The 17,195-nt window shown below is 38.5% G+C and overlaps 2 protein-coding genes across 4 annotated transcripts in view; both read left to right on the top strand.

Annotated features, from left to right (window-relative positions):
- The first annotated feature begins 876 nt into the window (after positions 1 to 876).
- ppm1f (protein phosphatase, Mg2+/Mn2+ dependent, 1F) lies at positions 877 to 13,107 on the top strand. 3 transcript variants are annotated; one of them, XM_027162811.2, is made up of 8 exons: positions 877 to 1,067; positions 2,732 to 2,995; positions 4,251 to 4,363; positions 4,646 to 4,848; positions 5,662 to 5,850; positions 7,736 to 7,879; positions 8,680 to 8,773; positions 9,820 to 13,107. In XM_027162811.2, exons 2-8 carry the CDS (start codon positions 2,820 to 2,822, stop codon positions 10,122 to 10,124), a joined length of 1,224 nt encoding a protein of 407 aa, XP_027018612.1. In that variant the 5' UTR covers positions 877 to 1,067; positions 2,732 to 2,819; the 3' UTR covers positions 10,125 to 13,107. The 3 variants fall into 3 exon arrangements, with proteins under 3 accessions (XP_027018612.1, XP_027018610.1, XP_027018611.1); XM_027162809.2 differs by having other exon boundaries at positions 882 to 1,067; positions 4,251 to 4,381; XM_027162810.2 differs by having other exon boundaries at positions 882 to 1,067; positions 2,559 to 2,995; positions 4,251 to 4,381.
- A 2,160-nt stretch (positions 13,108 to 15,267) lies between these two features.
- The window catches only part of mapk1 (mitogen-activated protein kinase 1), a 21,479-nt gene continuing 19,551 nt past the window's right edge, over positions 15,268 to 17,195 (top strand). Inside the window, exon 1 of the mRNA XM_027162841.2 lies at positions 15,268 to 15,762. Coding sequence (XP_027018642.1) covers positions 15,599 to 15,762 — 164 coding nt within the window. The 5' untranslated portion in view covers positions 15,268 to 15,598. The remainder of the gene's footprint in view (positions 15,763 to 17,195) is intronic.

The raw sequence follows: 17,195 nt of genomic DNA, 5'->3' as shown, positions 1-17,195 counted from the left end.
TTTTTCCCCAAACAAATGTCTATCCGCCAATTCTGTAGGGTATAAGAGATTATCACGGAAATGAACGAATATACTTAACTTTTACTGAAAAAAACAAACAGAAACTGAATTTTCTCAAAATCCTTGTGCTTCTCACACATCCACTACAGATGTGGTAGATATAGATGAGTCCCACAGGAACAGAAATTACATATAAATATCTTAATATCCCACAAATATAGTATCAATTTAATTGTATTTTAAAATGACATTTTAATTCTTTTATATAAATGCTGTTATACCATAATGTTTTTAAACTAAGTAAAGCGGGTTCTGCAAAAAAAATCTAAGCAAGTCAGTCCAATGACTGAAGGCAGCTATAATTGGAAAATGTTGCCTAACGCCTATAGACTGCAAAGCATAGATAAATCCCCCAGGGGCAATTGTTAATGTCTGGAAAACTCATTTATAAAAGATGATACAAATGGCGTGACGTGATAAGTTGTCAAAAAAGATAAATAAATAAGCGAACTCGGTTTTACAACAAATCTGCTCAATCAAGACTGACACTTTTTATTACACGGATCACGCATGGAGCTAACAAATGAACAAAAACTCACAATTTATATTTGTTTTACTTGTAAAACTGAATGATCGTGAACATACTCGTAAAAAAATCATAGTTTTTATTTTATTGCATATATTCAATAATAAGCAACACCTTCGGACCAATCAGATTCGCTGAATTTAGGATCTATCTATCTATCTATCTATCTATCTATCTATCTATCTATCTATCTATCTATCTATCTATCTATCTATCTATCATAATAACCACATATTAAAGCTACCACTAGGCGGCAGATTTCCTGACCATGCCAAACCTATACAGACCGAGAACAGATCTCACAACCATATCCGACTTTCACACGCCCCGGTGATCTGTTGCTTGGTCAATCCTGATTGTATACATTGTGTTATTTGCATATTTCCGGTCTCGTACTTCCGGTTGAGTCTTAGTGAGCTGAGGTAAAAGCTTTTATATCCGAAAGAAGGGAGTGTCAAAGGGAGATTAAAGGTATTCTGAGGTATGTACCACGTTTGTCCACATGTACAACAAGCTGTGTGTGAGCTTTTCTCTGTGAGACGGTGTGCATCCGGAAATGAAAGTGTGCCGGATGTTGTTAAAAGGGCCGCTCGTGCACTGTAAACAAACTGTAAATAAAACTGTAAACAAACAGCAGAAAACGCAGGTTATTTCAAATAAGAAGTTATCTATCAGCCTGGTGTTTGTTCTGTAGTGTTTCTGCTGAGGAAGACATTGCAAAGTGCAGAGATTTATAACGGAATATCACACAGGGAGGCGCGGTGTATCGTTTACCATTCAGCATCGCGATAATATCGATCTGTGGGACTTCGATATTTGATAATGGCTTCGAATTTATTTTGGCTCTGCAGTCAGACTCAAAATCAAACCTTTAGCAAACTTTCTGTTTTTTTTTTTGTCTAATCCACAGTGCATTTGGGAACATGAAAAGAGAACTAGGAAAATGAATAAATATGAATATACTGATAGCCTGCTAATAAAATAATACCTATTTATTTATGTAATTAATTAATTTGTCAATCTATCTTTTAGTTCTCTCTCTCTCTGTCTCTCTCCCTCTTACAGCCTTAATTAATTAATGTGATTAATTTATTTATCTATTTATGTCAATCTGTATTCGTGTAGTTCTCTCTGTCTCTTTTTGCGAGCATCGTTTGCATCAAATCTGTGCACTACGCATAAAAAAAAATAAAGGAAACTGCAAAAATGAATCAATTATTTATCACTGTATTTACTGCTAAAATGTAAATTGATTTATGGGTTTATTTGTTTTTGTTTATTATCTAAGCTGTATTTTCAGCCCCCCCCCCACATCGATCTGTTACCATCGTTTACATCATTGTGTGCGTTATTTAAAATTGTATAAAATTGTAACAAATTTCAACAAAATCTGAAAGTTTTTTAGTTTGTTCTGATTATGTATGAGTTTAAGTGATTAAATTAAAGACCCTGGAGGTGTGGCTTATTTTTCTGAAGCGAAAACACACTCGGTTGTGTTCATTTACTCAAAGAGAGGAAAAACAAGCTTGTTTTTGGTCTTTTGAATGTCTCTTGAAATAGAGACCGCATTATGTGTAATTTTGCCACCAGGTTTTATTTGGATCCTGTAATCTCTAGATTAGGGATTGTTTAGCAGATCTACTGATCCATTGTCAAATGTAAACACATTGCCAGGATTATTTGCCAACTAGTTGCTTTACATCTAGGAGCTTATTAAAGGTGTTGCTTTTCATGTGAACTATCTCAAACGTTCCAGATGAGACATTTATGATGATCGAGCACAGACTTTGTAAATTGTATCACACTGTCTAATTAGAGAGCGCTCATCTCGCACTAGCGTCTAGACGTTTTCATAGCAGAAACTCCTGCTGTCTGGATTTTGAGCTTTAAATGATATATGGATAGACATAGAGTATTGGTGCAATGTGTAAGCATGAGATCCATAATTGTGGACTGTGTCTGTATCACACAGCTCTGACTCACACGCTTCGGCTTAGTCTGCATTCCAGCAGTCCAGTGTGCTCTTCAAAACATGGAGTCGCAGGATTAAACCTGTTCAGACAAAACACAGTGGATCGTGGTGATGATCGTGGTTGATTGGGCAGTGAGAGAATGTGGAAATGTTTGTGTGGGGCTGATTTTTAGGAGCGAACAGGTTCAAGGCAGATTGCAGAAGTGACCACTGTGAGACAGACGGAACTGGCATCAGTTTGGTCCCACTCAGAAGGCAGTGATGGGGACGAAAGACCAGGACGGAGCTCAGAGCTTTCTGAAAAGTTTTGTGGAGGAGTTTGTAAACCCGCTGGGCCACGATGACCCGCTTCCTCTCGCACCACTCAGCCGCACTGTGACGCTGGAGGAGGTGAAGGGTGAAAGCCTGGACCTGGGGCTTCGGCTGCTGACTGCCAGGTAATGTGTCTGTCTGTCTGACTGTCTGTCTGTCTATCTCTGTCTGTGTGTCTGTCTGTGTGTACGTTAATTTTTTTGTGTGTTTGCACAGTCTTTGTTTGAATATTGTGTGTGTCTGTGGTTTCTGTGTGTACATTAATTTGTTTGTGTGCTTGTTTGCATATTGTGTGTGTATTGACACAATCTTTTAAATACTTGTGAAGCATCTCACGGGTAAGTTTCACTTTAAATTGTTATAACTTTAAAGAAAATGTGAAATTATATATAGTTTGTTTTCATTTCACGCAACTATTAATGAATTTAAAACTTTTCACTAAGAAAAGCAACAGCCTCTGCTGTCCAATTGAACCCCTATAAGTCTATGTTTGTTGTATGGTGAAAGTGTGTGTACATGTGTGTACGTGTGTATGTACAGTCACACATGTCACTTCTCCCTGTCTGAAATCAGAACAGGTGTGTTCACGTATTTCTTTAATTCCTCAACACACTTCTCTCTCACGATCCTCCTTCCATTTCATTTTTAATTTGTGTCTTTCTCTCTCCCTCTCTCTCTCTGTCTGTCTGTCTGTCTGTCTCTCTCTCTCTCTCTCTCTCTCTCTCACACACTCACACACACACACACACTCTCTCTCACACACACACACACACACACACACACACACACACACACACACACACACACACACACACACACACTGTGTTTCTCTGTTTGCATGTGTGTGTATTTCCTACTCCTTTTTGTTTCTGGTACAGTCCTCATGGCAGACTTCCTGTTCATTGTTTTACTCACTTCCTTTCGATCAGAGTTCATTTCCTGTTAGAGTATCACCGTGTCATTCAGAGTGCTGCACCGAACACACTTTACACATAATATTCGACTTTGAATGAAACAGATCGACCCGTTCTTTAGTCTGTGCCAAAAATGAACGAGTAGGCCGTGTTTTTAGGAAGCAGTGTCTTGATGCTCCAGTCTGCTTAGATTCTCAGTAAATTATAAACATAGGTCTTATGTTACTCATTTCCCAGGAGATGAGCAGGAGTGTTTATGAATGAAACCCTGATTTCATGAGATCTAGTGGGAACAGCTGGAAAAGTCAAGGGAGAGAAGAGAAAAACTTTCAATTGATTTAAATGTAAAAACACTCTGACAGTGTTGTAGCGGTATTTAAGTGGTGAAGCTGAACGTTAGGAAAATGCCACACACACACTGCCCCTTTAACTAGTCTGATGTCAGTGTGTTTGTGTATATGTGCAGGAAGGCCCCTGGCTGGTTGAGTGCGTCAATGTGCCATGCTGCGGTCACTGAGCTTCTAAAAGATGACCTTTCACCTTTCCACTGCCCTAAAGACCCTGAACAGCAGCAGGAAGGTGAAGCAGAAGTAGTTTGTGAGTAGAGCAAACATTCTGCTCAGTTTATACACATATTAACATGTTTACCTGAACCCTTTTTCTCCCAGCTTTGAATTTCAGAATTTTTATCAGCGTAACGTGTACTAGACTGGATAATGCGACACAATGCTGCCCTCTGGTGTTCATATAGAATACTGCAGCCTGGCAGATCATCATCTCTCTGCGGATGGTGTTTTCTAAGAAAAAAAACAAAACACTGTGTAAAGCTTATCTAATATTAGTCCAATTTTCTCCTCACAGTGCTGCAGTCTGAGCCTGTTCAGCGTCTGTTTATCAACAAGCTGAGAGAAGTGGGTGTGGCCTGGCAGAAACAGCTGCCCAATCTGACTCCTCGATCCTCGCGGTCCAGCCTCTGCTCGGTCCACGCCATTCGGAACACGCGCAGAAAGATGGAGGATCGGCACGTGATGCTGCCTGAGTTTAATCAGCTGTTCGGGTTACAGGTCAGGGGTCAGGCTCGGGCGCCTTATCACGTCCTCATCACCTCAACCCCGTTTAGTCGAGTCGAGTTCTCGCCTTCGAGATTTCGTTCTGTGTACCGAAACCCCACATATGAGAGATTGCAGACATTAGTCTAATTCACTGTCCTCATGTTAACAAGTTGCACATGTTGGAGTTTTTTGGGGGGGTTTTGTGAGCCTATAACAATCAGTCCAGAAATTAATATCGTTAGTAAAATCATTAATAAATGTTAGAATAACTTCTTAACTAAGAGGAACAGATGGAAAATCTTTATTTTATTTTATTGCCAAGTATTTTTGAATATAAAGGAAAAAATAAAAAGCATATTTACTGCTTATATTTTTTTATTTTGATTGACATTATATGAGATTTCTCCACAGTTACAGATTTATCCAGGATGTGGCATCTCCTTTGACCTGAAATATGGGCCTTTAATTATGTAATTTAGCCATTTAAACTAACTAATAAGTTAAGATTTATAAATTAGCTTGTTAAATTAGGCAGCGAGTTCAGATTTAAAAATGATCTGTTTAACGTGACAAGCTAAAGAGGTTTTGGAAATTATCTTTTTATATTTGCTATCAGGTTACTGTTTAGGGATTAGCGTTTTAAACATGCTAGCTAGTTAAGGTTACAAAATGAGGTTTTTATATTCGCTGGTTAGTTTTGTTGTTTTTTTAAGAGCTAATAATACTTTAGCTTTCATTCCAATAAGTGTCTCAAATGTTGGCTAACCAGCAAGCCAGGTTTATGATTTATTGATTATGAGAGCAACGTTTTTCTCTTTCCTACAGGACGGCGTGGAGCGTGAGTACTACGCCGTGTTCGACGGTCACGGAGGCGTCGATGCCGCCATCTACACCTCGACTCACCTGCACGTCGTCCTCAGCCGACAAGAGACGCTTAAGAGCGACACCGGCGTGGCTTTTAAAAACTCCTTCACACAAACGGACGAGATGTTCAGAATCAAGGCCAGGAGAGAGGTACGAGCGAGCGGAGGAGAGTTAAAAGACTAATAGAAATCTTGTGGTTGTGCTATTATTGGAAAATAATCAGTAATGTTGTATTGTGGTGTAGACCAAATGGAATAATTTTTACCAACATGAAGTGTTATTTTCCAACAGTAGTTACCACTGAGTCATTGCAAATACAATTCATGTTAACATTGCTAGCGTTCTTCTTTTCTTGTTTGTGCCATCAAAAAACATGAAAAAAAAAACTTTCACAGCTTTTAATCTTTTAGCTTTTAATGTTTAGAGAGTCGTCAATAAGTCAGTTTTTTTTAACTAACAATCAGTTATCCTTTTTATTTATTTATTTTTGTTTGTTTGTTTGTTTGTTTGTTTCTTTATTATTATTATTTTTTAGATCCGTTTATAGTGTATAGTTTATAGTGTAATGTAGCTTGTATGAAACATGATAGTTCTGGTTAACACTTACATTTTAGCAGCTATTTCATTCACTTTTATGTATTTAAACGGTTTACATGCTGTCACAAAGCAGCGTTACATCATTACTATTTTAATCTGGTTCTGTTTAAATTTATCCTATATGACTAAATCTGGGACCACAATACCAAGGGGGGAAAAAAGGCTGAATTTGGGGAAAGAAAGAAAAAACATCTCCAGAAAAATCAGACCAGTAATGAAATCAGATTAGTAAAAAAATCTTTCACTTTCTGTTTAAAACTGTAGTTTGATAAGTTTCAGCGAAACCAGAAAACAAAATCGAGACTCTAAACAAGCATCTTGTCTCATATATAGAATTTTTCCATCCCTTAATTTCCGAATTAGAAGTTTTTCATAACAAGAAAGTTTAGAAGTTTTTAATAAGAATATTTTTTATGGTTATTATTGTTACAAATATATAACTATCACAAACACAAATAGGTTTAATAAAGTAAAAAATAAACCGCCAATGAAACATCAGTTAATTCTCCAAAAACAAAAAAAAACAAACAGTGACTCGGAAATAACAAAAACATTCGTGTTGAGTTCTGTTTCAAACAGAACGTCAAAGAGTAAAGCGATCAAATCCCTGTGTTTTTAGGACTGTGATTATCGTGAACATTTATTTAGTCTCCATCAGTGAGCAGCGGATCACTGACAGGCTTCATGTTAAAACTAGAGTGAATTTCCTGGTTGCGATTTTTGACAATATAGTAAACAGATATAGAAGAGTAATAATTTATAATTAAACTCTCAGGTGTCACACAGATGTTGATGAGGTTCCCGTTTGAGTCTGGTTCCTCTCAGGGAGTTTTTTCCCTCACTACCCTCAGGTCTGGCTTTCTCATTAGGGATACATTTATAGGTTTAACATTTTAGATTCTGAATTTTTCTATTTTTTTGTGATCACATGCATCGTTAAAAGCGCTAGACAAATAAAACCAAACCTATTGCGAGTGCGATGAAGGCTGTCAGAGCAGAAGCGTCGAGCTTTATAGAAAGTCGGAATAAACGTACACCGTTACTCTGGTGGAAAGTTCAGAGAACGTTTCTGAGAAAGTCTCCTACACGTTCACACAGTGTGTGTCGATGTTTGTTAAGAAGCTTTTGGGATGTGTGTGTGTGTGTGTGTGTGTGTAAGAAGGTAGAGGTTTTAGTCAGCATGGTTACACTGCTGTAATGTGGGTGCACCAAGAATGGTGTTGAGAGACAGCGAAAGTTGCATGCGAAGCTTCAAGTTTAGTCACTAGTTTGATTATGTGCTGTTTTTGTTGTTTGTTTGTTTGTTCCCCTCAGTGTCATTTCTGAGAATGGGTCAAAAGAACAGTGCTGCGAGCCGGTTTGCATCAGATGTGATTGATTGACAAAGAGAGAAATAAATGTTTGTACGTTTGTGTAATGGTGTGTGTTTCTTCTGCAGCGTATGCGCAGTGGCAGTACGGGCGTGGCCGTGTTGCTGGCTGCTGATTGGCTGACGGTGTCCTGGCTGGGCGACTCGCAGGCCATGCTGGTGAAGAAGGGCGAGCCCGTCATCCTCATGGACCCACATAAACCAGAGAGAGACGTACGGACACGTGGCACCTTATCGTACACCACGTTTATTAATAAGAATAAAATCGTTAACAATAACTGTTGCATTTTATATCGCACTCAGAATCAGTTTTATACTAAATTATCGTTACTAAAGAACAGACGATAATGTTGTCGAGGCAAACGTTAAACCACTCAAACCTGGAAAAATCCCAGACATTTTCTTCTTTGCCTTTTCCCCACTTCTGTTCTTCATGAACATAGCTTCCAAAGTAAAACGAAAAGAAAAATGATTTGTAAAGTATACTTTGCTAAATCCCGCTGAAGGGAATGTTCCAGAAAAACATGTATCGCAGTCCTTTAATTTAGAAGGGAATCCTTAAGAGACGCCTTAAGTGCACGAAGTGGAGGAAGATTTATTTTCCTTGGATTTGCTGACAGGAGGCTAAAACACTCGCTGAAAGAATACGTTTACTGCACCATAAGTGATGTCATGTGTTTAGCCGCCTTTTAGCCAAATCTCTGCAAGAATCTGACCACTTTTTTTTCCTCCAGTCCTTTAACTATACATTAACTTATCTGCAATATTATGATTTTAATAATTCTGTAATCGGAGTGTATGTAGATTTGGTTGTAGTTGAAAAATATTTTCAGGAGCGAGAAAATATGATTTTTGATCATAAAGGAATGAAAAGTGAGGTTTTATGGTGTTATGTTATTATTTTGGACAGGTTTTAGTATCTTATTATACATTATTATTACCTTATTACTTCTTCGAGCTGGTTGTTATTTCCGTGTGCTCCTGGTGGTCTCTGATGGTGGTCTCTGTCTCAGGATGAGAAGAAGAGAATAGAAGATCTTGGTGGCTGCATTGCCTTCATGGGCTGCTGGCGTGTTAACGGGACATATGCTGTTTCCCGGGCGATAGGTGAGTAACAGGGAAATGATGTCACTTTTATTTTCTAAATGATCTGACCAGAATTGAAGCCATGACCTCATTCCTGAGCCACAGAAGTTTACCAGAAGGCGTCATCGCAGTGTTAATGATCTGCTAAACTCATTTTCTTACGAGAGCATTACTTCTTTTTGTATTTTAACAAGCTTTAGAGTTGTTGTTGTTTTTGTTTTAAATATAAATTTATATGTAATATGTCTATTCGTTCAAACTGAACAGATCACTTCATACATAAACAGAGTTTTCACTTTCCGTCACTCCTCCACAAAATACCACATCAAAATGTTCAAATGAAAAATTCTGGGTTCTGCAGAAACTTTGCATGTGTTTTGTGTTATGCTTACAGAAAAATCTCCACTATGCGTTTTTGTGTACAGAATGCCAAATTTACTTGTATTGAAATTAAAAAATTTAATTTGTGCATGTGTGAGAGGAGGTATAATGGATTAACCAAATCAGTAAAATTGTAGCGAGGGGGGGGGGGTAGAGAATGGAAGGAAGAGCGGGAGGGAGGGGGGGTGTATAACGGATAAACCACAGAGCATAATTTTAGAATGTCTCATTGCTGTAAGCATATGTTTAATAAATGTTAATCGTTAGTGTTGGCAAGTTGTTGTAGTGGTATTAGGGGGAGAGGATGGGGAGGGAAAGAGGGGAGTGAGGGGGGGCGTGAGCGAGGGGAGAGAGAGTGGGGGGAGTGAACGGGAGAGAGGGGGGAGTGTGCAGGAGAGGGGGGCATGAGCGGGAGAGAGGGGGGTGTGAGCGAGGGGTGTGTGTGTGGAGGTGTATACCAGATGAACCACAGAGCATAATTTTAGAATGTCTCAGTGCTGTAAGCATATGTTTAATAAATGTTAATCGTTAGTGTTGGCGAGTTGTTGTTGTGGTACTAAAGGCATAAAACACTTCAGGATGTGAATTAGTGTAAGAGAAAAGTGTTTACACTGTATAACAGTTATGCTTTATCATGTCTATTCCTAATGTATTTATTTTATTTATTTCCCATCTCTGACTTTCAGGTGATTTCGATCAGAAGCCTTACGTGTCCAACGCAGCAGACTGTTCCTCGGTTCAGCTGAGTGGAGATGAGGACTACGTTCTGCTGGCGTGCGATGGTTTCTTCGATGTCTTGCGGCCGGCTGACGTTCCCGCTCTGGTGCTGGAGGCCCTGCGTGAGGCGGGTGGCTCGGGTCAGGACGTCGCTCAGAGCCTGGTGGCTGAGGCCAAAGCTGCAGGCTCCAGCGACAACATCACCGTCCTGCTGGTGTTTTTGCGTGAGCCACGAGACCTTGTACTGTCAGAGACGACGGCAGGGAAAGTGTGAGAGAACGAGCGATATAGAGAGACGGGAGTGTTAAAGCAGACCACTAGAGGGCTGATGATCTCTGTGCCATCTCACTGTATCTGACATTGACGCTTCACATTGCTCGGTGTCATACTCTTAATGAACTTCTCTTAATATCAAAGAAACAGTGTTTTTTTTTTAATCTAAACATATATTAAAAACTGATGCCTTTTATTTCAAATTTTCTAACAGCCTTGTTTTCTATTATGGCCCTTTTACCTGCATAAATCTGAAAGACTGTTATGACTAATTTCTGGTGTTCTCGCTGACATATTGACTGTTTATGGTTTTTTTTATTGTCCCATAAAGGCTGTGATATTGTTCTTTTAGGGAAAACTGTTCTTTGTTTTAACAACTTCACAGTAATGTTAGCAACGACAGATAGTTACAGTTAGTACCGTTTTCTTTTCTTATCGTTAGCAAGACCTTGGGTTCATTTCTTCTGTTCAGATGTTTGCTTTTCATATTTACAGTTATTTATACTTGTTACAAAGCAGTATAACGTTCACGCCAGCCTGTATCAGTCATGCTAACTGTTATGCTTTTAAGGAAGTTTTGTCTTCTTAAGAACGTCAGTCTGTGTTTTGTTTTGTTTTTGCCTTTAAATGTTTTCAATATCTATTTGTTCATGACATCAACAACTGATATCAGATGTTCAGTGCCAAAAAAAAAACATTTTGCAAGAGACTAACAAAGCCAGGAGTCATTTGTGTGTATGTATAGGATTTAGTCTATTTAATTTAAAGGAGCAGATTGTAATTTTTTGATATTTTTTAGATATTTTCCTGTCAGTTGAACTAAAGCTACAACGATAGTATCCATAATATCCGGGTTTTCTGAAAGTATTTTTGAGGCTGTATTATTTTTACAGGCCTAGAGACGCACTTCTAAACATTACAGACTACACCTTTAATAATCCTTCTCAGTGTTAATAGTGAGTAATGTTAAGGACTGATCAGTTCGTCCTTATTCCAGTATTTTGAGACAAAGCCTTGAAAAACTGTCCCTTTTAAGCATGTAGGTTCCTCCAAAGACCGCATTTGTGTTTGAGGAATATTAACTTGCGGCAAGGTCGGCTTGCTGTCGGGCCGCAGGTCCTGCATGCGCTGGGGCGTCTCACATTACCTCTCGTTCAAATGTCCTGAATATTTAAAAGCCTTGTGACATGGAGCTGATATGACTGCACCATGGCTTTAATGCGAGTAGGCTAAGAATAGAGCTAACTGTCAATATATAGAGGGGAAGAAGGAGAAAGTGTTGATTTAGTGATTTGCTGTCTATAAAATTGAGGAGACATTAATAATTTTGTGTTTGTTTCTGAATAACTGACTTTAGAGTATTTCTTATTGCTTTAGAGCATTTCAGACCGTGTTGCATGTGAGATTTATTTTTATTTGTCTGTTTTTTAATATAACAATAGATGTGTGTTTTGTATGTGGAAAAACTGACATAAAGGATTTTGTATCTGTCTTAAGATAAGATAATGGTTGCCATGGTTACCGGTATAAATGGACTAGCAGGGCTAATCGCTCTCTCTCTCTCTCGCACAGAAAGACGAATAGAAGCTTTAATATTTTTTTTTATTATTATTACTTCCAATTAACAAATCTCTTGAAGTGAAATATTTAGTTTTTTTGTAGAACCAAGAGCAACGGCACCACTAATGATTGTAAGATATAGAAAATACACTGAATTCTTTTATTTTCTTTCTTTCTCTCTCTCTCTTCTCACTTCTTTCTCTACTGCTTGCCTGCCCATCATTTTCTCGCCCAATTTGCTCACCTGCCGTTTCCCACCCAGCAGCTACCACATAGACAGCTAGTCTTCTCAAACTACTGCTGCTGATCCATCACAGCTCAGTGTAACACACTCAGTGGAGAGCAGTCTGCCCTCTTCCACATACATGATCTCATGGAAGCCATCGTTGGGTTACTGACACTGTGATTGACGGTGTGAGAGTGTCTCCCTTTCCTCCTGGCCTGAGATCACGGTCAGTTTTTCAGCCTTATCGCCAGGCCATGGTTAGGTGGCTGAGGCAATGTCTGCATTAGAATTTGCAGCCTTCTTACGGTTGTTCGAATGTGTTTCATGAGAACATTTCTAAATGTACCTACAACGTTTTTAGTCGATGTACGTTATGCTTTTCCCGTAAACTGTAATAATGCAGAATAATGTTACCATGGCCGATGATTTCCGTGTGTTTTCCAGAAATGTTATTTTGCAAATCTGCTTGGATTTAACTGTTAAATACATGACTGAGTATTCAGAAAACATCGGTTGCTTTTCCTGGTATATGTCGTGATGGTGAAAACCTTTTAGACGGATCAGATGTGTACGTATTTGACTGCGACCTACTTCAATTTGCCTATCGGTTATCTCTCTGCTGTTAGTCTTTACAGTCATTGTGTGCCACTTGCATAATATAGGATCTTAATCTGTCTGATCTCCCATTTCCCATAAGAGTAATGATACATCATGACATCATTGCCGATGTAATCAGACATTTAGATAAAAACCAATATCCTGTTTTACTGACATGTTGTGTTGTCGTGTGTATAATAACACTTTGTTGGCTGGTGTATCCATTTTGTATCATCTCACAAATCATTTTTAGCAGAATTAACGTGTATAATGTCAATTGTCAAGGGTTCAGAGTGATTCACCGAACAACCCGTGGTGACTTTCTTTTTGATGCTGAAACTGAGTTTGATGTTTGAAGTGTTTCTTATTGACTAAATGCAGTGTTACAAAGGATTATACAGTGTTACACTGAGATGACTTAACACATATCTCACACTTGTGTGCCTTATTTTGTTGAAATACGAACACTGCCAATACACACAAAAGGTTCTGTGTCGATCGACTTTCCTTGGTCAACTTGAACTGTTCTACGTTTCTATTCAGCCTGTTTTAACAGTTTATACACTTTTCTACTTAATACTAATAAATAATTTTCATTCCATACTGTTTTATTTTGTGTCATTAGATTGTAATATCTAATCAAATGAGTAACTACATTGGTCTGTGGAAATTTTTAAAAAAAACCTTTTCCTGGAACATATTTCATTTGCATTCGGTAACAGGAGAGTTGAAATCTAATAAGTCAAGATATTAAATAAACAATAACCACATGTTCGGTTTGCGCGTCTCATTTGTTGCAATTTAACATAATTATTTATGCCACAGCTGCTGTAGAAGACCAAGATTTTTCTAGGCTGTTTAATGTAAAATTATTTGAATAAACACTGAATTTACTTCTGAATTGTATGCTGTGAAATTTTAAATGCGGTGCTAATGTGAAGACGTCTTTTGAGACAAGATTAGAAAAAGATTTTGATCAGACGTGACTTCGGTGCACTCTGGGGGAAACTGATGCAAAGAGCTGGCGAAAAACCTACTATTAATTCTACATTGTCTCTAGGTTCGATCCTGACCTCAGGCTACTGTCTGTCTGGAATTTTGCATGGCCTCCCTTGTGCCGGTGTGGGTTTACTCTAATGTCCCTAAAACATGTTGTGAGTTAAATTGGCTACATGTTTAATAAATAATAAATGTAAATGAGCATGTAAAAAGGACTGGTGTCTTGTCCAGGGAGTATCCCTGTAACCAAAACTATGTTTATTTTACAGATAAAGTGGCTAGTATGGGCTCCAAACCAATCCAAATTATTGATGTACTTGAAAATATTTAGTAAAATAAAGGTTAAAAAACACGCACACACAAGGAAATTCTTATGCTAGTAAATTATTATTATTATTATTATTATTATTATTATTTAGCTAGGAATTTACAAATATAGACTTCTGGTCCTGTGTTAGTAATGTGACTTAATGTGGCTTAGTAGGTGTTAGTTAAAAATCACACTGAAAAAAGCAAACTCTGAAAATAAACACTCATTTGTTAGAGAAGGATGTCCAGAGGAACAAACCAAACTAGGTTTATTTTTATTTTTTGAATATGATATAAGCCATGTTACATAATATCAGATTGCATAAACTGGTTCCTCTCCTCTAGCTTCATAAGCAAAATGTCAGATGAGAATGAGTTCTATCTATTGTTTATTATAATGCGTCGTATCACGTGGCAAAATATTTGGCCTATATTTAATGTCTAAAGTTCATTTCTACTCAACATTTAGGGAATATTGTGTCCTACTGCTTCAGAAAGTTTCCACCCTCGATATATCTAACTAAAAATACTATATCGTGGTTAACTATAAATAATACAAGCACTTAATTGTACTCATAAGGTTGGTGGTGCAGTAAAAACACGATCCTACCGTTCAAGCTTCTCCGACGTCTTTCTGCACCGACTGCCTGCTGGAATATACGATGTTTTTTGTTTTTCGTGCCGCTCTGTGTAACTAGTGTGTGACCGGCCAACCATCACTCCATAATCAACCACATGCTTATTTGCATATTTAATATAAAGATGTTTAACTGAAGCTCACGATCAACGTCTGTGTGAATGTATGCAGCATCACATTGATCGGAGACTGTCATGCCTTCTTTTGAACCAATGTTGTGTCAGTCAGCTGTATGGTCTGGTCTTTATCAGCAATCAGGTCTGCGCTGAACTCAACGATGACCCGTTAGTTCCTCAAGAGCTCTCAGTTGCACTATTATAAACCGTCATAAACACTATTTACGTGTCACCCAAATGAGGATGAGGTTCCCTTCTGAGCCTATATCCTCTCAAGGTTTCTTCCTCATGTCCTCTCAGGGAGTTTTTCCTTGCCGCCGTCGCCTCCGGCTTGTTCATTAGGCATAGGGATAAATATATAGAATCATAATTTTTAAAGTTAATCTTTTTAAAATTAATTTTAAACCTTTATTGTATATATTCATTTACTTATTTTTTATTCTTCTTCTTATTATTATATATTTATTTCTTTTTCTCTCTCTTCTGTTTCCATACTTCTGTGAAGCTGCTTTGAGACCATGGGAAATTGTTAAACGCTCTATTACAATTAAATTAAATTAATTGAATTTCCTGCCACACGATTGGCTGATAAATAAACTTGACTGTAACGGTCCAGTGTTGAGCTCACAGATCTCTCTAACAAACACAGCACACACAGTAAAGCATATAAACCCTACACGCTGGAACACTGTGAGCTGGAGTTCTACACACTGATGAATGCTGCTCGGGGATCACGTGACCTCCCCCCCACCGTTGTTTCCTGCCGCAGCGGTTTAGCTCTCGCTCACGAGCTCCGTTTGCAGAGTCTCCGTCGCTTTCACTGCATGTCAGCTCGCGCACACACATACGGACGCGCGCGCGCACACACACTTTTTTCTTCTTCTTTACAGCCATTTTTCTTTTTTAACTCGCCGGAAAAGCAGCTCGTAGAAACTCGGGATAGCTTTTGGGACTCTGCTCTGTTAACACCGGTGGTCTCAGTGTGTGTGTGAGGAAGCTTGTGCTTAGTTATTATTATTTACCCCCCAGAGATGTCCACAGCAGCAGCTGCGGTGTGTGGCCCTGCTGCTGCTGCCGGCGGCGGCGGCCCGAATCCGGGATCCGGAGCCGAGCTGGTCCGCGGTCAGGCCTTCGACGTCGGCCCACGGTACACTAACCTGTCCTACATCGGGGAAGGCGCTTACGGGATGGTTTGGTAAGTTTCAAACGTTTTCCTAACTAATCTTCCCCTTTTTAAGTTTAGTTTAGTTCATTCAATCAGTGCAGCGCCAGAGACCTCGTACACTAGCGCACTAAAAAGTGTACGCCTCAGTACAACGTCACATTACTAATCCGTTCACACTTGTGCCGATTTAGACGCAGCCGTTAGGTCAGTTAGCCGTTAGATCGGTTAACCGTCAGGTCAGTTAGCCGTTAGGTCAGTTAGCCGTAAGGTTAGCTCGAGCGGCTAACACATTCATCGTGCAATCTCCATACACGACTTTCTAAGCTTTTTTTTTTTTTTGCTCTTTGAATTTCACAAAAATGTCGTTTTTACACATTCGCAGCAAATTACGGGTCGAAAAGCTTTATTTGTATTTGTTTCATTCACTTCGAGCTTTTTGACGCTAGGTATCTAACTTTAAATCACTTGTTGATGTTAAGTTTCACTGATAATCCGCCTGTTTTATCACAGGACTAAATATTCACAAAAAACATACATTTAACAAGCTGAACGGATTAGTTTAGTTTAAAAACAATGCTATTCGGGTTGTAACATAGTTAAATAATGCGATTTAATATCTATTTAAACAAAAAAAACTATGTTGAAATATTCAGATATTTTTCTGCAGTCATTCAGGTTTCGAGAAGTTTTCCTTTTCTTTCCTAGACACAGATTATGCTGCAGAAATGTAGGTTGATTACCAGGCAATGGATTGCAATAAGGATATTTTGCAATATTGGGTATTTTGCTCTATGATGAGTGGTTTGGTGCAGTGCAGTGTTGCAAAAGTATCTCCACCATTCGTCAGAAGTCGGTGGGAGTCTCCAGGTGACGTCACAAAATTAATTTGCATATTCATGAGCTCGTCAATCACGTGCAAATTAACGCGTGTTGAATATATAATAGATATCTTTATAATAGTTTTATTGGATTGTTACATCGTACATCTTCTCGAAATACTTTGGCTATATTCGTGGCACCGTAGACGAATTTTCTGCAAGTTGTACTACAAATTCTATCAAGAACACAATGCTTTATTGCTTAGCTAAATAATACCTAGAAGTAGTGATACAAATGCTGGAGATAACTGATTTGTCAGTGGGAAAAACTGTGATTAGTGATTGGATGTTCTCAGTGATTTATTTATTTGAGATTGAGAATAAAGATGAGTGATATTTGTTGTTTGGGTTCAGTGGCACTCAGTGATTGATCTGTGGTAAAAGACGTGATTAGCGATTGGTTGTTCGGAATAAAGATGATCAGCGATTGGTTATAAGGAACATTATCTGGTGCAATCCATTAAAGATTATTATATTTTTTAACGGATTTATAAAACATGCACAAAAATGTGGCAATTTTGATCTCAGCTTGTCTTTAACCAAATCAGAGCACGCATCCTGACCGATCTCGGTCCGATGCCGTCC

Source organism: Tachysurus fulvidraco, chromosome 9 (assembly GCF_022655615.1).
Source record: "Tachysurus fulvidraco isolate hzauxx_2018 chromosome 9, HZAU_PFXX_2.0, whole genome shotgun sequence".
Lineage (NCBI taxonomy): Eukaryota > Metazoa > Chordata > Actinopteri > Siluriformes > Bagridae > Tachysurus > Tachysurus fulvidraco.
This window is presented reverse-complemented; position numbering and strand designations above follow the sequence as displayed.